The sequence below is a fragment of the Perognathus longimembris genome, chromosome 9 (assembly GCF_023159225.1).
Source record: "Perognathus longimembris pacificus isolate PPM17 chromosome 9, ASM2315922v1, whole genome shotgun sequence".
Taxonomy (NCBI): Eukaryota; Metazoa; Chordata; class Mammalia; order Rodentia; family Heteromyidae; genus Perognathus; species Perognathus longimembris.
The window spans coordinates 32,843,102-32,858,538 of NC_063169.1; the positions used below are offsets into that span (position 1 = coordinate 32,843,102).

The 15,437-nt window shown below is 40.2% G+C and overlaps 1 protein-coding gene across 1 annotated transcript in view; it reads left to right on the top strand.

The window, feature by feature from the left end:
• The window catches only part of Rims1 (regulating synaptic membrane exocytosis 1), a 547,387-nt gene extending 532,415 nt beyond the window's left edge, over positions 1-14,972 (top strand). Inside the window, 3 exon segments of the mRNA XM_048353904.1 lie at positions 12,482-12,583; positions 13,339-13,478; positions 14,754-14,972. Coding sequence (XP_048209861.1) covers positions 12,482-12,583; positions 13,339-13,478; positions 14,754-14,972 — 461 coding nt within the window.
• Positions 14,973-15,437: the final 465 nt, after the last annotated feature.

Sequence of the window (15,437 nt, forward strand, 5' to 3'; positions counted from 1 at the left end):
GCCTTAGAGTGGGGAAGAATGTAGAAAGAATCAAGCCAACAGCAGGTAAATTGAAAAGGTGCATTGGCTGAGCATCCCTCCTCTGAAAATCCTTAGAGTCCTCCAAAATATAAAACTTGCAAAAAATTCTATAAAGAATACTACACCTGATCTCATGTCAGTACCCAGACAGGAGAACAACTTATATGTATTTGTTGCACACCAGATACCCAGGTGGGCCTCGAACCCACAAAAATAGTCACCAGCACTCAGTCAATTGGGCTAGGAGTCTTTATTTAGCTGTGCACAGCATCTGCTTGCCACCATCAGGATGGTGACAAACACCTATGGGGCAAAATGGGGCTGGGCTTTTAAAGATAGTCATCACAAGTATCACAAGCAGGTGGTCTAGCAGGTTACACAAAGAAAGGAAGCAGAATTACTGTTAGACATTACAATCCCAGTAAACCCCAGCAATCAAAGTGATCAAAGAAAAAATCTGCAGTCTGAGCCCTTTCTACAGGGCTTTTCCTCCTCACAGCAGGCCTGAGGATCCCAGGTAGAAAGGGGCTAAGGTACACCACAGGACCCCTAGCAGGTTTTGGTGAAAGTTGAGGGGAGTGTGACCCTAAAGGGGACAGTGTCCATCAGGCTTCCCCCCCCCCCCCATGCACAGTTCAAACACAAACCAAGACCTGTCACCTTCTGGTAGATTCATCTGAGGGGACACCAAGGTGCCCAGCACTCTGGGGCCACCTTCTACCAGCCCTGTCCATTTGCTCACCCCGTGACTACTGCTGAGACTCAGTGTGGTTATAGTTAATATTTAATGTTTGGGCAATTTTATGAGCAGACTTTATATAATTGAGATATCTGCAAGGCACTTAAGAACTGCTTCACTGGTTCAGCCAACAGGGTCACAGCAGCACTTCCCTCTCCCCCCCGCCCCCGCTGTGCCTACCAGTTGTGGGGAGTCAGGCTACAAGATGCTGACCTTCACAGACCTTCACATGCTGCAGTAAGGCAGAATTTCCTAGATAAAACACAATTTCGCACTTGGGGTGGAGATATTTTGAATATTTATTTTTAAAGATGCGAGATAGGACTTTGTGCAATGTATTTTTGTAAATGCTTTTCAGAATATTTGTCTTTGGTAGAATATTTGTCTCTGCCACCAAATTGATGCTATTGAGATGTTTAAATAAAGAGTTTTAATTTTGAAAAAAAATGAAATACAGTCCCAGTAAACAAGGCAATTAAACAATACAATTTCAGTAAACTCCTGTAAACAAGGCAATCAAAGCAATTCCTGGTTCTAGGCATGACTAGTCTTAGTCTTAACCTTTGTCTTCCTAGAACCTCCCCTAAACTGAGTGGTCTTCCTTATTCCTTTCTTTTGCCTAGGTCCAGCTGCTTTGGGCTCCTGTTATTTGGCCTAGGTTTGTCCCTCCCTGGGCCTACTACTTTATCTAAGCCTGCTGTTTTTAGGGACTCAAAGAAGGGGGTTCCATACACCTTTCACTTTGTTTCCACATTTCCAACTCCTCTTTGGGGGACCTGCCAAATCATTGGCAGTTTTCTTGCTCCTTCTGAACCAGAAGCTGAGAGGGTGCTGTGAATGAAGGACCATATGCCTTACTGCCTGTATTCTTTCTTGAACATATTTCATGGGATAGTGTATAAAGCATGGGCCACTATAAGGCCAAGAGTAGTAGAGCCAAAGGACCTGCTAAGGCAGCTATCAGGGTAGTCTCCCGTGGTGACCAGAACAGCGACTGATGCCAATTCTCTCCTTTTTAGTTTGTGTTATAGTTTTTACCAAATGCCAAACTTTTCCTAATGATTCCTAATGGATTGGGATACCACACATAAGGAGCAAATCCAGGCCTTGCCTACATTGCAAGACCATCTCAGGGAGGAAATCAAGCAGTTACAGATATTTGCATTTAGATGACATCACACAAGTCCCTGAACCCTGCAGATGCAGATACAAATAAACATAGTCCTACATCGAAGCACCAATTCTGACCCTATTTATATTATAGCCAACTTGATTTTATGCCAACTTTACTCATAAGCTCTAATTTTAAGATATACCACTTGCTACTGTTATGCCCAGATTTTGGGTCCCCAAAGACCACCAAGGAGTCGATTCCGATGCAAACGCACAAGAGAGTTTATCGCAAGCTTGAGCCTGGACTCTCAACTGTCACCAACACAGCAGATCTGGATTGAGAGCCCCAACCCTCAGATAGGCAGGGTTTTTATTCTGATTACAACAGGGGCAGGGTATTTCCAACTTGGCAGATACTTGATTGGATGGCATTTAGCAAGCAAGTCTTGCCCTATTTCTATCAGATATTCCCTTTTAGTTATCTATTTTGACTTTGATAATGGGAACTGACCTTGGTATTGAAATGCTCTAGTTCAGATCCCCCGAGAGACCACCAGAGACAAAGACCAATGCAGGCAGCAAAAAGGGTGTTTATTTCAGGCTAGGCTTGTCCTCCATGCACTCAGTAAACTGGTGATGCTAAGAGGCCCTGAGCCTAGGGTTTTCAGTTGTTTTATACATTCTTTGGGGAAGGCCCAGGGACTTGGCATACATCATAGCGTCTTTTAAAAAAATCAACACACACCACGGGAAAATTATAAAAGAATTCTAAAGCATGTTTGGCGCATTTGGTGGTGGGAAGGAATCTGGAAAGGATCATTGATCTGATCAAGGGACCAACACATTTAAAATTGATTGGTTAAGCCATTGGAGTGTAGCAAGGGGGATACATGCACAGCTGCAGGGTTTTAATTAGATACTGCAAACCATACCTGGGTGGGGGAGTTCTGGAATAACTCTAAAACTTGTTTTTCTTCTCTGCTGGTCACTCTTATGGGTGTTTATGGTTTTTCTGAGAACTCTCTGTCCCAGGGCATTTTATGGTCTGGAAGAGGGATGGTGGGTAGAGCTTACAGTAAGGTCAGTCAGGTACAGAATGGGGTCTTAGTACAATAGTCTTAGTACAAGATGGTCCTCCACTCTGGCTCTTCAAGTATAGGGAAGTGACAGCAGGTGGTCACATAGCACTGATGCAGGGGGTTAATGCAGGGGGTAGAGCAAGTCACAAATGGGTTAAGCAAGCTGTTTACAAAAGCAGAATTCTGTGGTCAGGCTGATCTAGTACCAACTTTATTTTAACAATTGCTACCCTGTTTTCCCATTACCACTAAACAAGCTTGAGTGGGTTAAAACAATCAAGTACTCAATCATAAGTAAACCAACCCAACAGTTACCATGGCATTTCTACTACTAGTATGGTTATTTCTATAGTCTATGACTATGATCATTTTTTTACTGTCCATTACCATGGTTGCTACCTAGGTACAGAGGGGAACAAGGGCTCCCTATATTTGTAAATGTCAAACTACAAGAAACTAGTCTCATGAGTGGAGGTGCAGCCCTCTAGCATGGAATCATCACCAGGGTTTAGAAGCTGTTATAATTTTAACACTAAAACTTATGTTTAGTCAGTCAGGTTCTCAAGTTAGTCCTTACACTACATCCTCAAACTTTCTAGGTATTGTCTTCCTTTCAACATGCCAAGTCCTTTCTAATCTAAAGGGCATAACTTGTTTTCCCCAATTCTCTTTCTAAAGTCTTTTCTATCCCCATTCATGCCCTCTTCTACTTATTCAGACCATCATAGACTTACTTGAACATTCTGTGACAATTGAAGACAATCCTTACTTTTCAAATTCCTTTCTTATTCAGAGGAAACCATTTTTGTTTCCTCTATCCCTTTCCCAAGGCTTTCTTTACTAACTTTCCTCTTTACACTTCCTGGAGCTTCTTTGCAGCTTGAGTTTAAAACTGTCTACATTTTTCCTCTGGCTGTGGAATCAGGTTTATCTCAAGTACATCAAGGCAATTTACTCTGACTCCACCAACAGGCTGCTAGGGAGAGAAAAGATGAGACCAGGGCTGGTCTGATGGGACTGCTGCTCCTAAGCTTAAAGAAACAGGTTACTACTAGACTAGAGCCAACCATCATGAAGATGTTACTTGTTTAGAGTAGGTTTCTCCAGTTTCCTGTGCCTCTGAGTGCCTAAGGTTGACCAGTGGGATCTGTAAGGTACATCCCCAGGAGGGCTCCGTGCAGGTGCTCCCATCTGTTTAAATTTTCATCCAGTTACCTAGGCAGCTGGCACACCTGAATGCAGTTACCTCCTCCCTTCTCTGAGGTCACACCCTAATCCATCTAGACACACCCTAATACACCTGGACACACCTCCCACCCCAGGCATCATCTGGTAGTGACTCTCTAGCCTGCCACACATGCTTTGGATTTAGCAGCAGGCTGGCAGTTCCATAGAGTGAAGTTTTCTCTCTACATGGATTTCTCCATAATCAGTTGTCTACTTGAAAAATCTCTTACAATATCCAATTTTCTTAATAGAGCTAGTCAACTCCAGTCAACTTGGAGTAGGAAGGTTGCCACAGAAAGAATGTCCCCCCAAAATCTTAGTTTCAGCAGATCCAAAGCAACCTTCCAGCAGGAATCAACTCTGTGTGATGGAGTCCCATCTGCTTTTACCATGGTAGAGGTGCTCAGGGTGAAGGTGTAGACTTCTCCAGATGACTGTCAGGCCATCCTTGATCTTAAGCTAAATGGAATGGGCAGGGGCCATGGTGGAAGCAGGCAGCAGTGGCTCCCAGTGACTCCAATAGGATGTCACACCTTCTGCTGGGTTGCCTCCAACTTTCTGCATAGACTGGTTAATGAAGCTTAACCTAATGCCTGACTTTAGTGAAATCTAATATTTTCCTGGTTGCTCTTTAAGTACACTGGCTCCCCTAGATTTCAAGACAGCTTTAGGCAATGGCCCTTGGCCATAATTCTTTAATTTTTCCAGGGAAATAACTTTTAGTAATCAGATATTTCCAGGATATTTCTAGGTTTTTCTAGGCTGACATAGAAGGCCTGGCTTGTAACCATCTCTCACAATTGCAGTCTCTCTCTCTCTCTCTCTCTCTCTCTCTCTCTCTCTCTCTCTCTCTCTCTCTCTCTCTCTTTCTCTCTCTCTTTCTTTTGCCAGTCCTGGAACTTGGACTCAAGGCCTGAGCACTGTCCCTGAGCTTCTTTTTGCTCAAGGCTAGCACTGTACCCCTTGAGCCTCAGCGCCACATCTGGCTTCTTTTTTTTTAATGTGGTGCTGAGGAATCAAACTCAGGGTTTCATGCATGCAAGGCAAGCACTCTACCACTAATCTATATTCCCAGCCCAGTCTCCACTCTTTTACACTTGTTGCCACTGTTTTCCATGCCTCTAAGTTATCCTATCTCATCCCTTTTAAATGACTGGTCCCTTGATCTTAAAGGGGAGCTGATGTGCAAAGATCATCCATCATCTGTAACTTCTTCAGGCTGACTCAGGGGCATTGACCTTACCTAGCCAGGAACCTATACCCTTAGCGTACTTTACCAAGGCGTTGTCAGGACTAAATGTTACTAGGAACTTTACTCTAAACTGGAAATTACATACAACAGTTAACTTTTAACAACTGCACAGACCTGTCCTTTCCTATTGATCTCTGAGAAACCCAGGCAGTTCTTTAACAGTGTTAACACACCTTTATATCCAAATTTCTGACATTTAGTCTGAAATTTTTAACAGAGGGAAACAAATTTCAAGATTCCAATGCCTTTTTGCTCAACCCGATAACTTGATTACAGTGCAAACAGTCTTATGCATTAAGATACCCATTTTTTCAACCACACATTAAAGAAATCTTTTAAACTATCGTTTCTCTTTAAAACAATGCAATAATCCTTTAAGACATTTAGTAATGCCCACCTTTTGGAGTTTAAACTTAAAAATGAACCCATTTTATTTATTTTATTTTATTTTTTTCAAATTTTTATTATCAAACTGATATACAGAGAGTTTCATACGTTAGGCATTGGATACATTTCTTGTACTGTTTGTTACCTCGTCCCTCATACCCCCCTCCCTCCTCCCCCTTTCCCTTTCCCCCCATGAGGTTGAACCCATTTTTATACCATACTGACAGTTTTAATGTTGAACATGTTCACACTCACACATGCACACACATATACATGCAAAATATCTTAAAGTGCGCAAAATAAATATCAAGCCGTACATTTTCCAGTGGCAAGAGTGTTTTTGCCAATCTTAGTCTTGCAATGACCAAAATTTAAGACAAAACTTTTAACAAATGATTTTAACATGCTCTAGCCTCATTTACTAGGGCTTGCTAATTTTACCAAGACATTTTAGCACACCAAATACTTTTCTGCTGAAGAAAGCTGGGTGGGGATTCCCCGGAGCTAAACTCAGCCCATCCAGTACTGGACTCTAGTCTTAGCCCAGTTTTGACTAGAGCATTTAACAAATCAACTGACTGTAATGGGGTCCCCCCAAGGGAGGGGACCACAATGTAATGGGGTGCGATGGTGGGAGGATCCCCCATCCCTCCAAGAGTCCACCACTCGGAGACAGTCTTAAGCAAAAAGATGGATTTATTGGGGAAGCAAAAGGTATACTGACTGGCCAAGCTCATGGCCCAGACTCAGGAGCTGGTACCTCAACCATAAAAAGCAGGCTGGCCGGCCAAGGCCGCAGCCCAGACTAGGGAGCTGGGATCACATGTCCTGGGCCACGCTCGGGGTCGGGTTATAAAGGCAAACACCATATGGCCAAGCTTGCCACACGCAGGTGGCCAATGAGGTTACAAAACTTACAGAGCATGCCAGGTCACATGTAGGTGGCCAGTGGACTTACAACCTGCCTCATAGCAACTGTTTGAACCAACCTATCATTTTAGTTAGACTTGGCACACAGATTTGGTGGGCTTACATGATGCAGCTGGATCCCCTACTCAGGGGAGGGCACAGGTTTAACCTTGAGCATTCCACTACATAGGTGGTCAGTCTTATCACAGCGAAGGGAAACTTCCCTGGATAGGGGAGGGGAGATCTTAGTGAAGATGGAGTCGGCTTTTGCTCTGTTTAACTAATCTGAGATGGAGTCAATCAGACACCCCTCAAGAGCCAATGATGGTGCTGGCTGAATCTGACCTCCATATTACATTGACCTTTAAAATACCTTCAGTTGGAAGAAAATGGTTACTTGAGGCTGATCTATCATTCTCTCAGTCCTCTGGATCCTGGGGGACGTGGGGAGGCTCTTTGGAACTTGATACTTCTCCCTTCTGCTTAGCCACAGCTATAATGGGAAGTTTTTCCTTTCCTTTGGACTTTATTTTTGTCCAGGAGGGAATTTTCTACCTCCAGGTCAATAATAATTTGGTCTGGATGGCTTGGAGTCCCAAAGATGATGCCAGGGACTGCATAAAGGGAAAATAGACTACAAAACCCTTGAGATGGCCAGTCAACATTAAAGGAGGGCTACTCCCTTTCACAAAAGCATCTGCAGATGGCCCTTCATCACTGAGTAGCTGTAGACACTGGCCTTGTCCCTGAAATCAAATAAATGCTGGAATATACGTTTTTGATAGTACTATAGAAGGAAAACAAGGGTACCAGCAACAGTCAATAGGTCCGTCATGTGTTCAAGAAGGGAAAAGATCTGGAGGTTTCAATTTAATAGTCCACAAAAAGAACAATGACCAACAATACCATCAAAACAGACAAAGACAGTTGCCACATGGACAAAATCCTGGATGGAGTGATGCCTCACAACCACCCAAAGCAGGGGCTTACCGCTGCGTCCAACTCACCCCTACCTGTTCCAGCTCTCTCTCTCTCTTTCACACACACACACACACACATACACATACACACACACACACACACTATACAAAACATAAAACACTTACTTCCAGAGGGTTTTTAGGCAGATTTTTGTGAACGTTGACTCTGGGAAGTCTCCAGGGTGCGGTGTCACCATTATGGTCCTGGGGCCAAGGATAAAGCAATCTCGCCATGCCCTAGGACTAGAAGGGTCTCCCCTCATCCCAGGTTCCCAGGGACAAGGCTTGAGGCTGGGATCTCGCTGGTGCCTCCATTATGTTGCATACCAGATAACCAAGTGAGCTTTGAACCCACAAAAATAGTCACCAGCACTCAGTCAGTTGGGCTAGGAGTCTTTATTTAGCTGTGCACAACGTCTGCTCACCACCACCAGGATGGTGACAAACAGTTCTGGGGCACAATGACACTGGGCTTTTAAAGACTGTCATCACATTTACCACACCCAGGTGGTCTGGCAGGTTAGGCAAAGCAAAGAAGCAGAATTACTGTTAGTGATTACAATCCCAGTAAACCCCAGCAATCAAAGTGATCAAAGCAATACAATTCCAGTAAACAGGACAATCAGAGCAATACAATTCCTGGTTCTAGGTGTAACTAGTTTTAGCCTTAAGCTGTGTCTTCCTAGAACTTCCCCTAAACTGAATGGTCTTCCTTGTTCCTTTCTTCTGCCTAGGTCCAGCTGCTTTGGGCTCCTGTTATTTGGGTTAAGTTTGCCCCTCCCCAGGCCCACTACTTTGTCTAAGCCTGCTGTTTTTAGGGACGCAAAGAAGGGGGTTCCCTACACCTTTTACTTGGTTTCCACATATTTACTTTATGTTAGCACTTGGGTCTTATTCACAATAGATCTCATTATGTATTTTCCAAACATTTCAAAATCGGAAGCACCATGATCACAATGGACATTCAACACTGACAGAAAATACTTCAAGTGAAGTTAAAAGAAGGAAGACAAGTATAGAAAATTATATGTAGCCTTGGCAACAAATATTTCCCTGTACCACATGAAATTATACCTGCAAAGAACTCATAGTAAACTCAGAAAAACGAAGGAAAGTAGATAACAACAGATAGATAGATAGATAGTATATATATATATGTATATATATATATATACATATATACATATATATATATATATAGAGAGAGAGAGAGAGAGAGAGATCATCATGGGATTTACAGTGATGGGATCAATAGAAAAACCAAACAAGTCTTCTAAGAAAAAATTAACCATGCAAAATTAGCAAAGTCAGATTTCCATTGAGCATGGTGGTACATGGCAGTAATACCAGCATTTTGGAGACTGAGTAAAATTATGATTTCAAGGCTGTCTTGAATGACATAATGAATTTGAGGTCAGCCTTGTCAACAGAGTGAGACCTTGTCCCAAACAAATGAATATCCAAACAAAGGCAGATTCACATTGGACTCAGTAATAATACTGAAAGGCAGAAAGCGAGAATTGCCTTCTAAATTTGGAATAGCAACAGATTTTCAACTTGCTGTAGAATAGCCAGATAGATAAGTTTGAGGCTACAATAAATATATATTTGGAAGCCAGGTGGCTTGTGCCTATAATACCAGCTTCTCAAGAAGCTGAAATTAGAGGATTGTGATTCACAGCCAGGAAAAGACTCATATATGCAATTAACCACCAAAGAAGACAGAAGTGAAGGTGTGGCTCAAGTGGTAGAGCACCAAACTTGAAGGATAAGATTAAGGGATAGCACCCAGGTCCTGAATTCAAGTCCTAGTACCTGCAAAATGTGTGAATACGTGAATGAATTCATAGTTGGATGACCAATATCTAAGAACATTGTCTTTATAGGCATTTTACTGCTTTAAAAGTTACAGAGGGGGGGTTGCCTCAGCAAAATAAACCATTATTCATTAATTTGAGGGGGGAGGAAGAGAGGAAAATGAGAGCCAATGGAAAAACTATATCCTCATACAAGAGAGACAGTTGTGGAATTTCCAGCATGATAGTGTAAATTAGAAATAACAGCGGTGGCAAGACTTGAACACAGTTTTTATACTATGTTCCTTAAGATAGATGTTGTAGAATGCCTCCTGTTTTTGTTTTTATGGAAGAGTCAATGGACAGGATAGACTAAGGATTTGAATGAGTGATATAAACATAAAAATGTAACTTTTTAAAAGATGACAGATCATACCTGTACTCCTAGCAACTCAGGAGACTGAGATAGGATACTTGCTTGAAACCCACCTAGGTAGTAAAACCCATGAGACTCCCACCTCCAATTAACCATTTAAAAGCTGGAAGTGGAGCTCTGGCTCAAGTGTACAGCATTAGACTTGATCAAAAAAGCTAAGGAACAGCACCCAGGCTGAATTAAAGCCCCAGTGGGCACGTGTGCATGTGCATGCACGCAAACACACACACACACACACACACACACACACACACCAATAGAGTGTAGCTTTAAGACAATTCATTGGAAAAGTTTAAAAATGTAACAATTGCAATAGAAAACACAGTTGTCGCATACAACAAGCAATGCACAGTTTCACAACGTTCAGTTATTATGTTACATAAAGCTGAATCAAGGAGTCTGGCATGACCCTAAAAAAAATCTCAAGGAGTAAGCTATGTTTATCATTATTTTTACCAGAGGAGAATTTGAGGTATAGGATGAAAGAATTGAATTTAAAATTCTAAATTGAGGGGCTGGGAATGTGGCCTAGTGGTAGAGTGTTTGCTTTGTGTACATGAAGCCCTAGGTTCGATTCCTCAGCACCACATATATAGAAAAAGCCAGAAGTGGCACTGTGGCTCAAGTGGTAGAGTGCTAGCCTTGGGCAAAAAGAAGCCAGAGACAGTGCTCAGGTCCTGAGCTTAAGCCCCAGGACTGGCAACAAACAAAACAAGAAAAACAATAATGGTGGTTGAACTATTTTAGAAAAAACATGAATGCACAATGAGCTCAGCTCCTCTATACAACAAACAAAGAAAAAGCACTTCCTAAAGGAATTCTAGAACCTCATCTCAAATTATAGGGAAGAGAAAAAATGCCAAGGGGAAAAAAAGGAAATAAATCAACAGATTTTATTTTTAAGTAATGCCCCAAAAAGTGTCTCTAAGAGAAATGATTCTTGTATGGTTAAAGAAAAATTCTTTTTTTTTTTTTTTTTTTTTTTTTTGGTCAGGTGTGGAGTTTGAACTCAATGCTTGAGCACTGTCCCTGGGATCTTTTGCTCAAAGCTAATTCTCTACCATTTTGAGCAACAGCTCCACTTCTGGTTTTCTAGGGGTTAATAGGAGAGAGTTGAGTCTTGTGGACTTTCCTGTCTGGGCTGGCTTTGAACTGCGATCCTCAGATCCAAACCTCCTGAATAGCTAGGATTACAGACATGAGCTACCAGTGCCTGGCTGGAAATTCTATTAAGACAAATTTTATTCAAGAAATTCAAAAGAAGATAAAAAATACAATGTAATAAAAATGTTAAAAAAAATCCAAAGATTTTCATTCAAAAATAAGAATAGTAAAGACACAGCTGTCTCTACTCTCCTCCAAAAGATACAATTTCATGGGGAAAATAAACTTCAAAGGATGGAACACACAAAGAAATATCAAGGAAAGAACTAATGAAAATTGGGAAACTTATTTTAAAAAAAGACCTTCTCTGAAAAATAACCTAAAATATAAATGTCTGTAAGCCTGGAACAAATGAAAGAGCTCTTAACCTAGCAAGTTCAAATTCCAGTACCATCAAAAGTAAGTGAATAGGTAAAATTGAAAAGGTAGATACCTCTCCAATTCTTCTTAATAGTGGACATAGTTGCACATCAAATTATAATGGGTTCTTTTAAAAATTCCACTTCTTTAGGAATCAAAGAAAATCAGCTTAATGTAACTATCAGAGTGATGAAACTGAGATGTAGTTCTAAGACTTACATTATCAAATCTAGGAGTTGTAAGACAGACATTTCCATGGATTCTGCAACCCAGCCTTGTCTTCTGCATGGACGTTTGCAATGTGTACAGGAGCTTTGAATGTCTATAACATGAGATCGAAACATTTAAAGATCTGGAACACTAAATGTTCCCCCCAACGTGTAAGATTTCTTGTAAAAGTGTTTACTTTTGTGCTTTTATGTTTGCAGCAATGTAAATAACCTCTATTTTTATCAACAAGGGTCTGGCTAAGTGGGTAAAAACATATCCATTCACTGGTACATATAGTCAGACAAGGACAGAGTGTGATCCCATTGATTATGGATGTACACAGGGATGGATTGATGGTAGATAGTTGATAGATAATTGGAGGTACATAATAAATAATAGCTACATGGATGATAGATGACAGTGTGATAGATAGTAAGATAGATATAAAGGATAGATAGTTACATAGTAGATAATTGGAGGTAGGTGAGAGACAGTCTTCTCTAGATGATTGTAACACAGACTATTATAATTTTTATTAATAATCAAATAGAAGTAGATGACATAGAACAAGAAATCTTATTAGAGTATGAGAATCATGTGACTGCTTCAGTTTGTTCATTGATTTTTTTTCTTCAAGTAATCATGAAAGAAATCTTTCAATGTCAGTTTTGAAAATGGAAAGAAAAACGGGACTGGGGTTATCTAAATATTAATTTCTTTATATCAAGATCCCTAAGATAATTTTCATTTTTGTTAATATCTCTTGATTAAAAAGAAGAGGAAATATATTGCTTTGCCTCCACTCCAGGTGATATACAAATTGGAATGGAAGATAAAAAGGGCCAGTTAGAAGTAGAAGTTATTAGAGCACGAAGTCTCACACAAAAACCTGGTTCTAAGTCTACACCAGGTAAGGTAATCTGTTATGAAGTTTGGTAAAGAGAATATTAAATAGGACAAAAGAAAGAAAAATAAAATGATTCGTGACAAGTGAATTTTCTGTGTTTGATGTTCATATCTCTGTTTTTGTTTAAAAAAGATGTTTCTGTCTTTCTTATTCTGTTTCTTATTATCATTCTTATTATTTAACATGGATCTGAGTTTTTTTTTTTTTTTTTTTTTTGGCCAGTCCTGGGGCTTGGACTCAGGGCCTGAGCACTGTCCCTTGCTTCTTTTTGCTCAAGGCTAGCACTCTGCCACTTGAGCCACAGCGCCACTTCTGGCCATTTTCTGTATATGTGGTGCTGGGGAATCGAACCCAGGGCCTCATGTATATGAGGCAGGCACTCTTGCCACTAGGCCATATCCCCAGCCCCGGATCTGAGTTTTTAATTATATAATTTTTCATAGCTTGTATCATCTATTGTTTTTCTCTGTGCAAAAGTAAATATAGGAGGATTTAGATATAATCATATGAAGTAAAGAATGAGCTTTTAAACATAAACTGTAATCCATGAAAGAGAGACTCTTCAGATAACTACACATTTTCTTGAAATGAGGAAAGTTGCAGATGTGGAAATATATGTTTGAAGGAAGCAATATATATATTTAAAATGCTTTTACTCGTTTTCTGGGAAATGGTTAAAAAGCATCTCTAATACTCAGATAAAATATTCTGTAATAAATTGAATGAATTTAAGGATTATTTTCTATACCTTGGTTTAGCTCCTTATGTCAAAGTATATCTTTTGGAAAATGGAGCCTGTATAGCCAAAAAGAAGACAAGAATTGCACGGAAAACTCTTGATCCTTTGTATCAACAGTCCTTGGTTTTTGATGAAAGTCCACAGGGAAAAGTTCTTCAGGTCAGTAGGAGTTTGTCTTTCTATGCTGTAATAGCTGTATTACCCAACAGCAACATTGAAGTAATGGTGAACCACAGAAAACCAAATTCAGAAAAAACATAAATAAATAAACTTAGGTATTAGATCACTGAGTAAAAAAAAAATAACCAAAGAGATTTAACTTAGAATGTAATCATGTATAGTATTTACATACAATGATTCTAGTGGAAATTAATTTATTTTCTCCCTCTTCTTTTCTTATCTCCATCCTCATGTTTCATTATTTTTCTTGCCCCAGATAGTAGATACATAGATATGTAGAGACAGATACATAGACCGATATCTATAACAGATACAACAGACCGATGTGATTAAGAGATATATGATATGAGAGATGAGAGAGTAGATAGATGACAGAAGATAGGATGATGGATGGATAGATAAATGAGAGAGAAAGATCACTGTAAACAAAGCTAATAGTAGTTAATTGAGCATTACTATGTACTGAACATGAGCTCTAAGGAAGAGAAGAGAGATGTAAAGACACTAGCCACGAGTTAAGTGCAAGACTCATTGCTGGATGCTTATGTACACTGCATCTTTAAATGTTTGTAAGTTTCGTGTGGCATAAATACCATAATCTTCATTTTAAAGATAATTTCTGAGAAAGTAATTTAATTTGGTGAAACTAGTCAGTGAAAGGTGAAAGGGCAGGATTTTCCAGACCTTGTATAAAGCATGTGACTGTGACAGTACAGAACCTTTAGGCTAAAGGCCTAGATTGTAGAACTTGGGTGTTTTTGTAATAGAAGGCTTGTCCAAGCCAATGGAAGCTGAACAGATGGTGTAACTATTAGTGAGTTCACTGTGCTATCAACCATCTGAGCAAATCAGAATTTCCTGACGTCTCCTGAAGGTACCAACCTTTACTAACAAGTCCAGATTAGAAAAGAAACAAAGTGAATACAACCATTTTTTTTTTTGCACAAGGCACTGTAAATGCATTCTATGAATTGGATTGTTTCTGCAATCTGAATCTCTTACCTTGATTATTAGATAGGTCCTGAATTTATATCTGAGAAGGCTATTTCTTCCTTTAACATGGCTCATGTAGATAATACCTTTATTGACTAAGGAAACTTTATTTGCATTACATCAAATTGAAGATCTAGTGTGCAGTATCTCCGAGCACCTTCACATTATTGATTCTTACCTACTTCCTCATTGGTGTTGTTTGGCCAGTTCAAGTGTGAAAGAGAAAGAAGTTCAAATTATGTTGCATGGCTCTTTCTGCAGGTGATCGTGTGGGGAGACTATGGCAGAATGGACCATAAATGCTTTATGGGTGTGGCTCAAATCTTATTGGAAGAACTCGATCTGTCCAGCATGGTGATTGGATGGTACAAATTGTTCCCACCCTCATCACTGGTGGATCCTACACTCACTCCCCTGACCCGCAGGGCTTCCCAGTCTTCTCTGGAGAGTTCAACTGGGCCTCCCTGCATCCGATCATAGCGAAGAAGTCGGAGTTTTTCCAGTAAACCTCTCTTTCAGGATAACAGTTGAACCAGATATTTCACGAACAAAAAGCATTGTTGGTGACAATCAACTTGTGTTTTGCCTGTAGTAGTTTTTCAATGATATGTCCCATTTGTTGTTTAAAACATGGCTTCATATGACAGAACAAGGCAATCTATCAAATTAGAGGAAGAGTCAATGTGCTAGTGAAAGTCACTGATGCTTCTAACAAATAGAAAAAGAGGAAACTTCAGATACACACACACATACACACACAATACCACACACCAAATTGCACAAACTGGAAACTCTTACTTTCTGAAAAGTCATAATCTACACATTTCTGCACAGAACCACAAGCAGTGTTATTTCCTTGGTGTTTGAGAAACATGTTTCATTTGTTTTCTGTCTGTTGGTTTTTCTGCTCCTCAATTCTTGTTTTCTTTGTTCCCCTTGTATCAA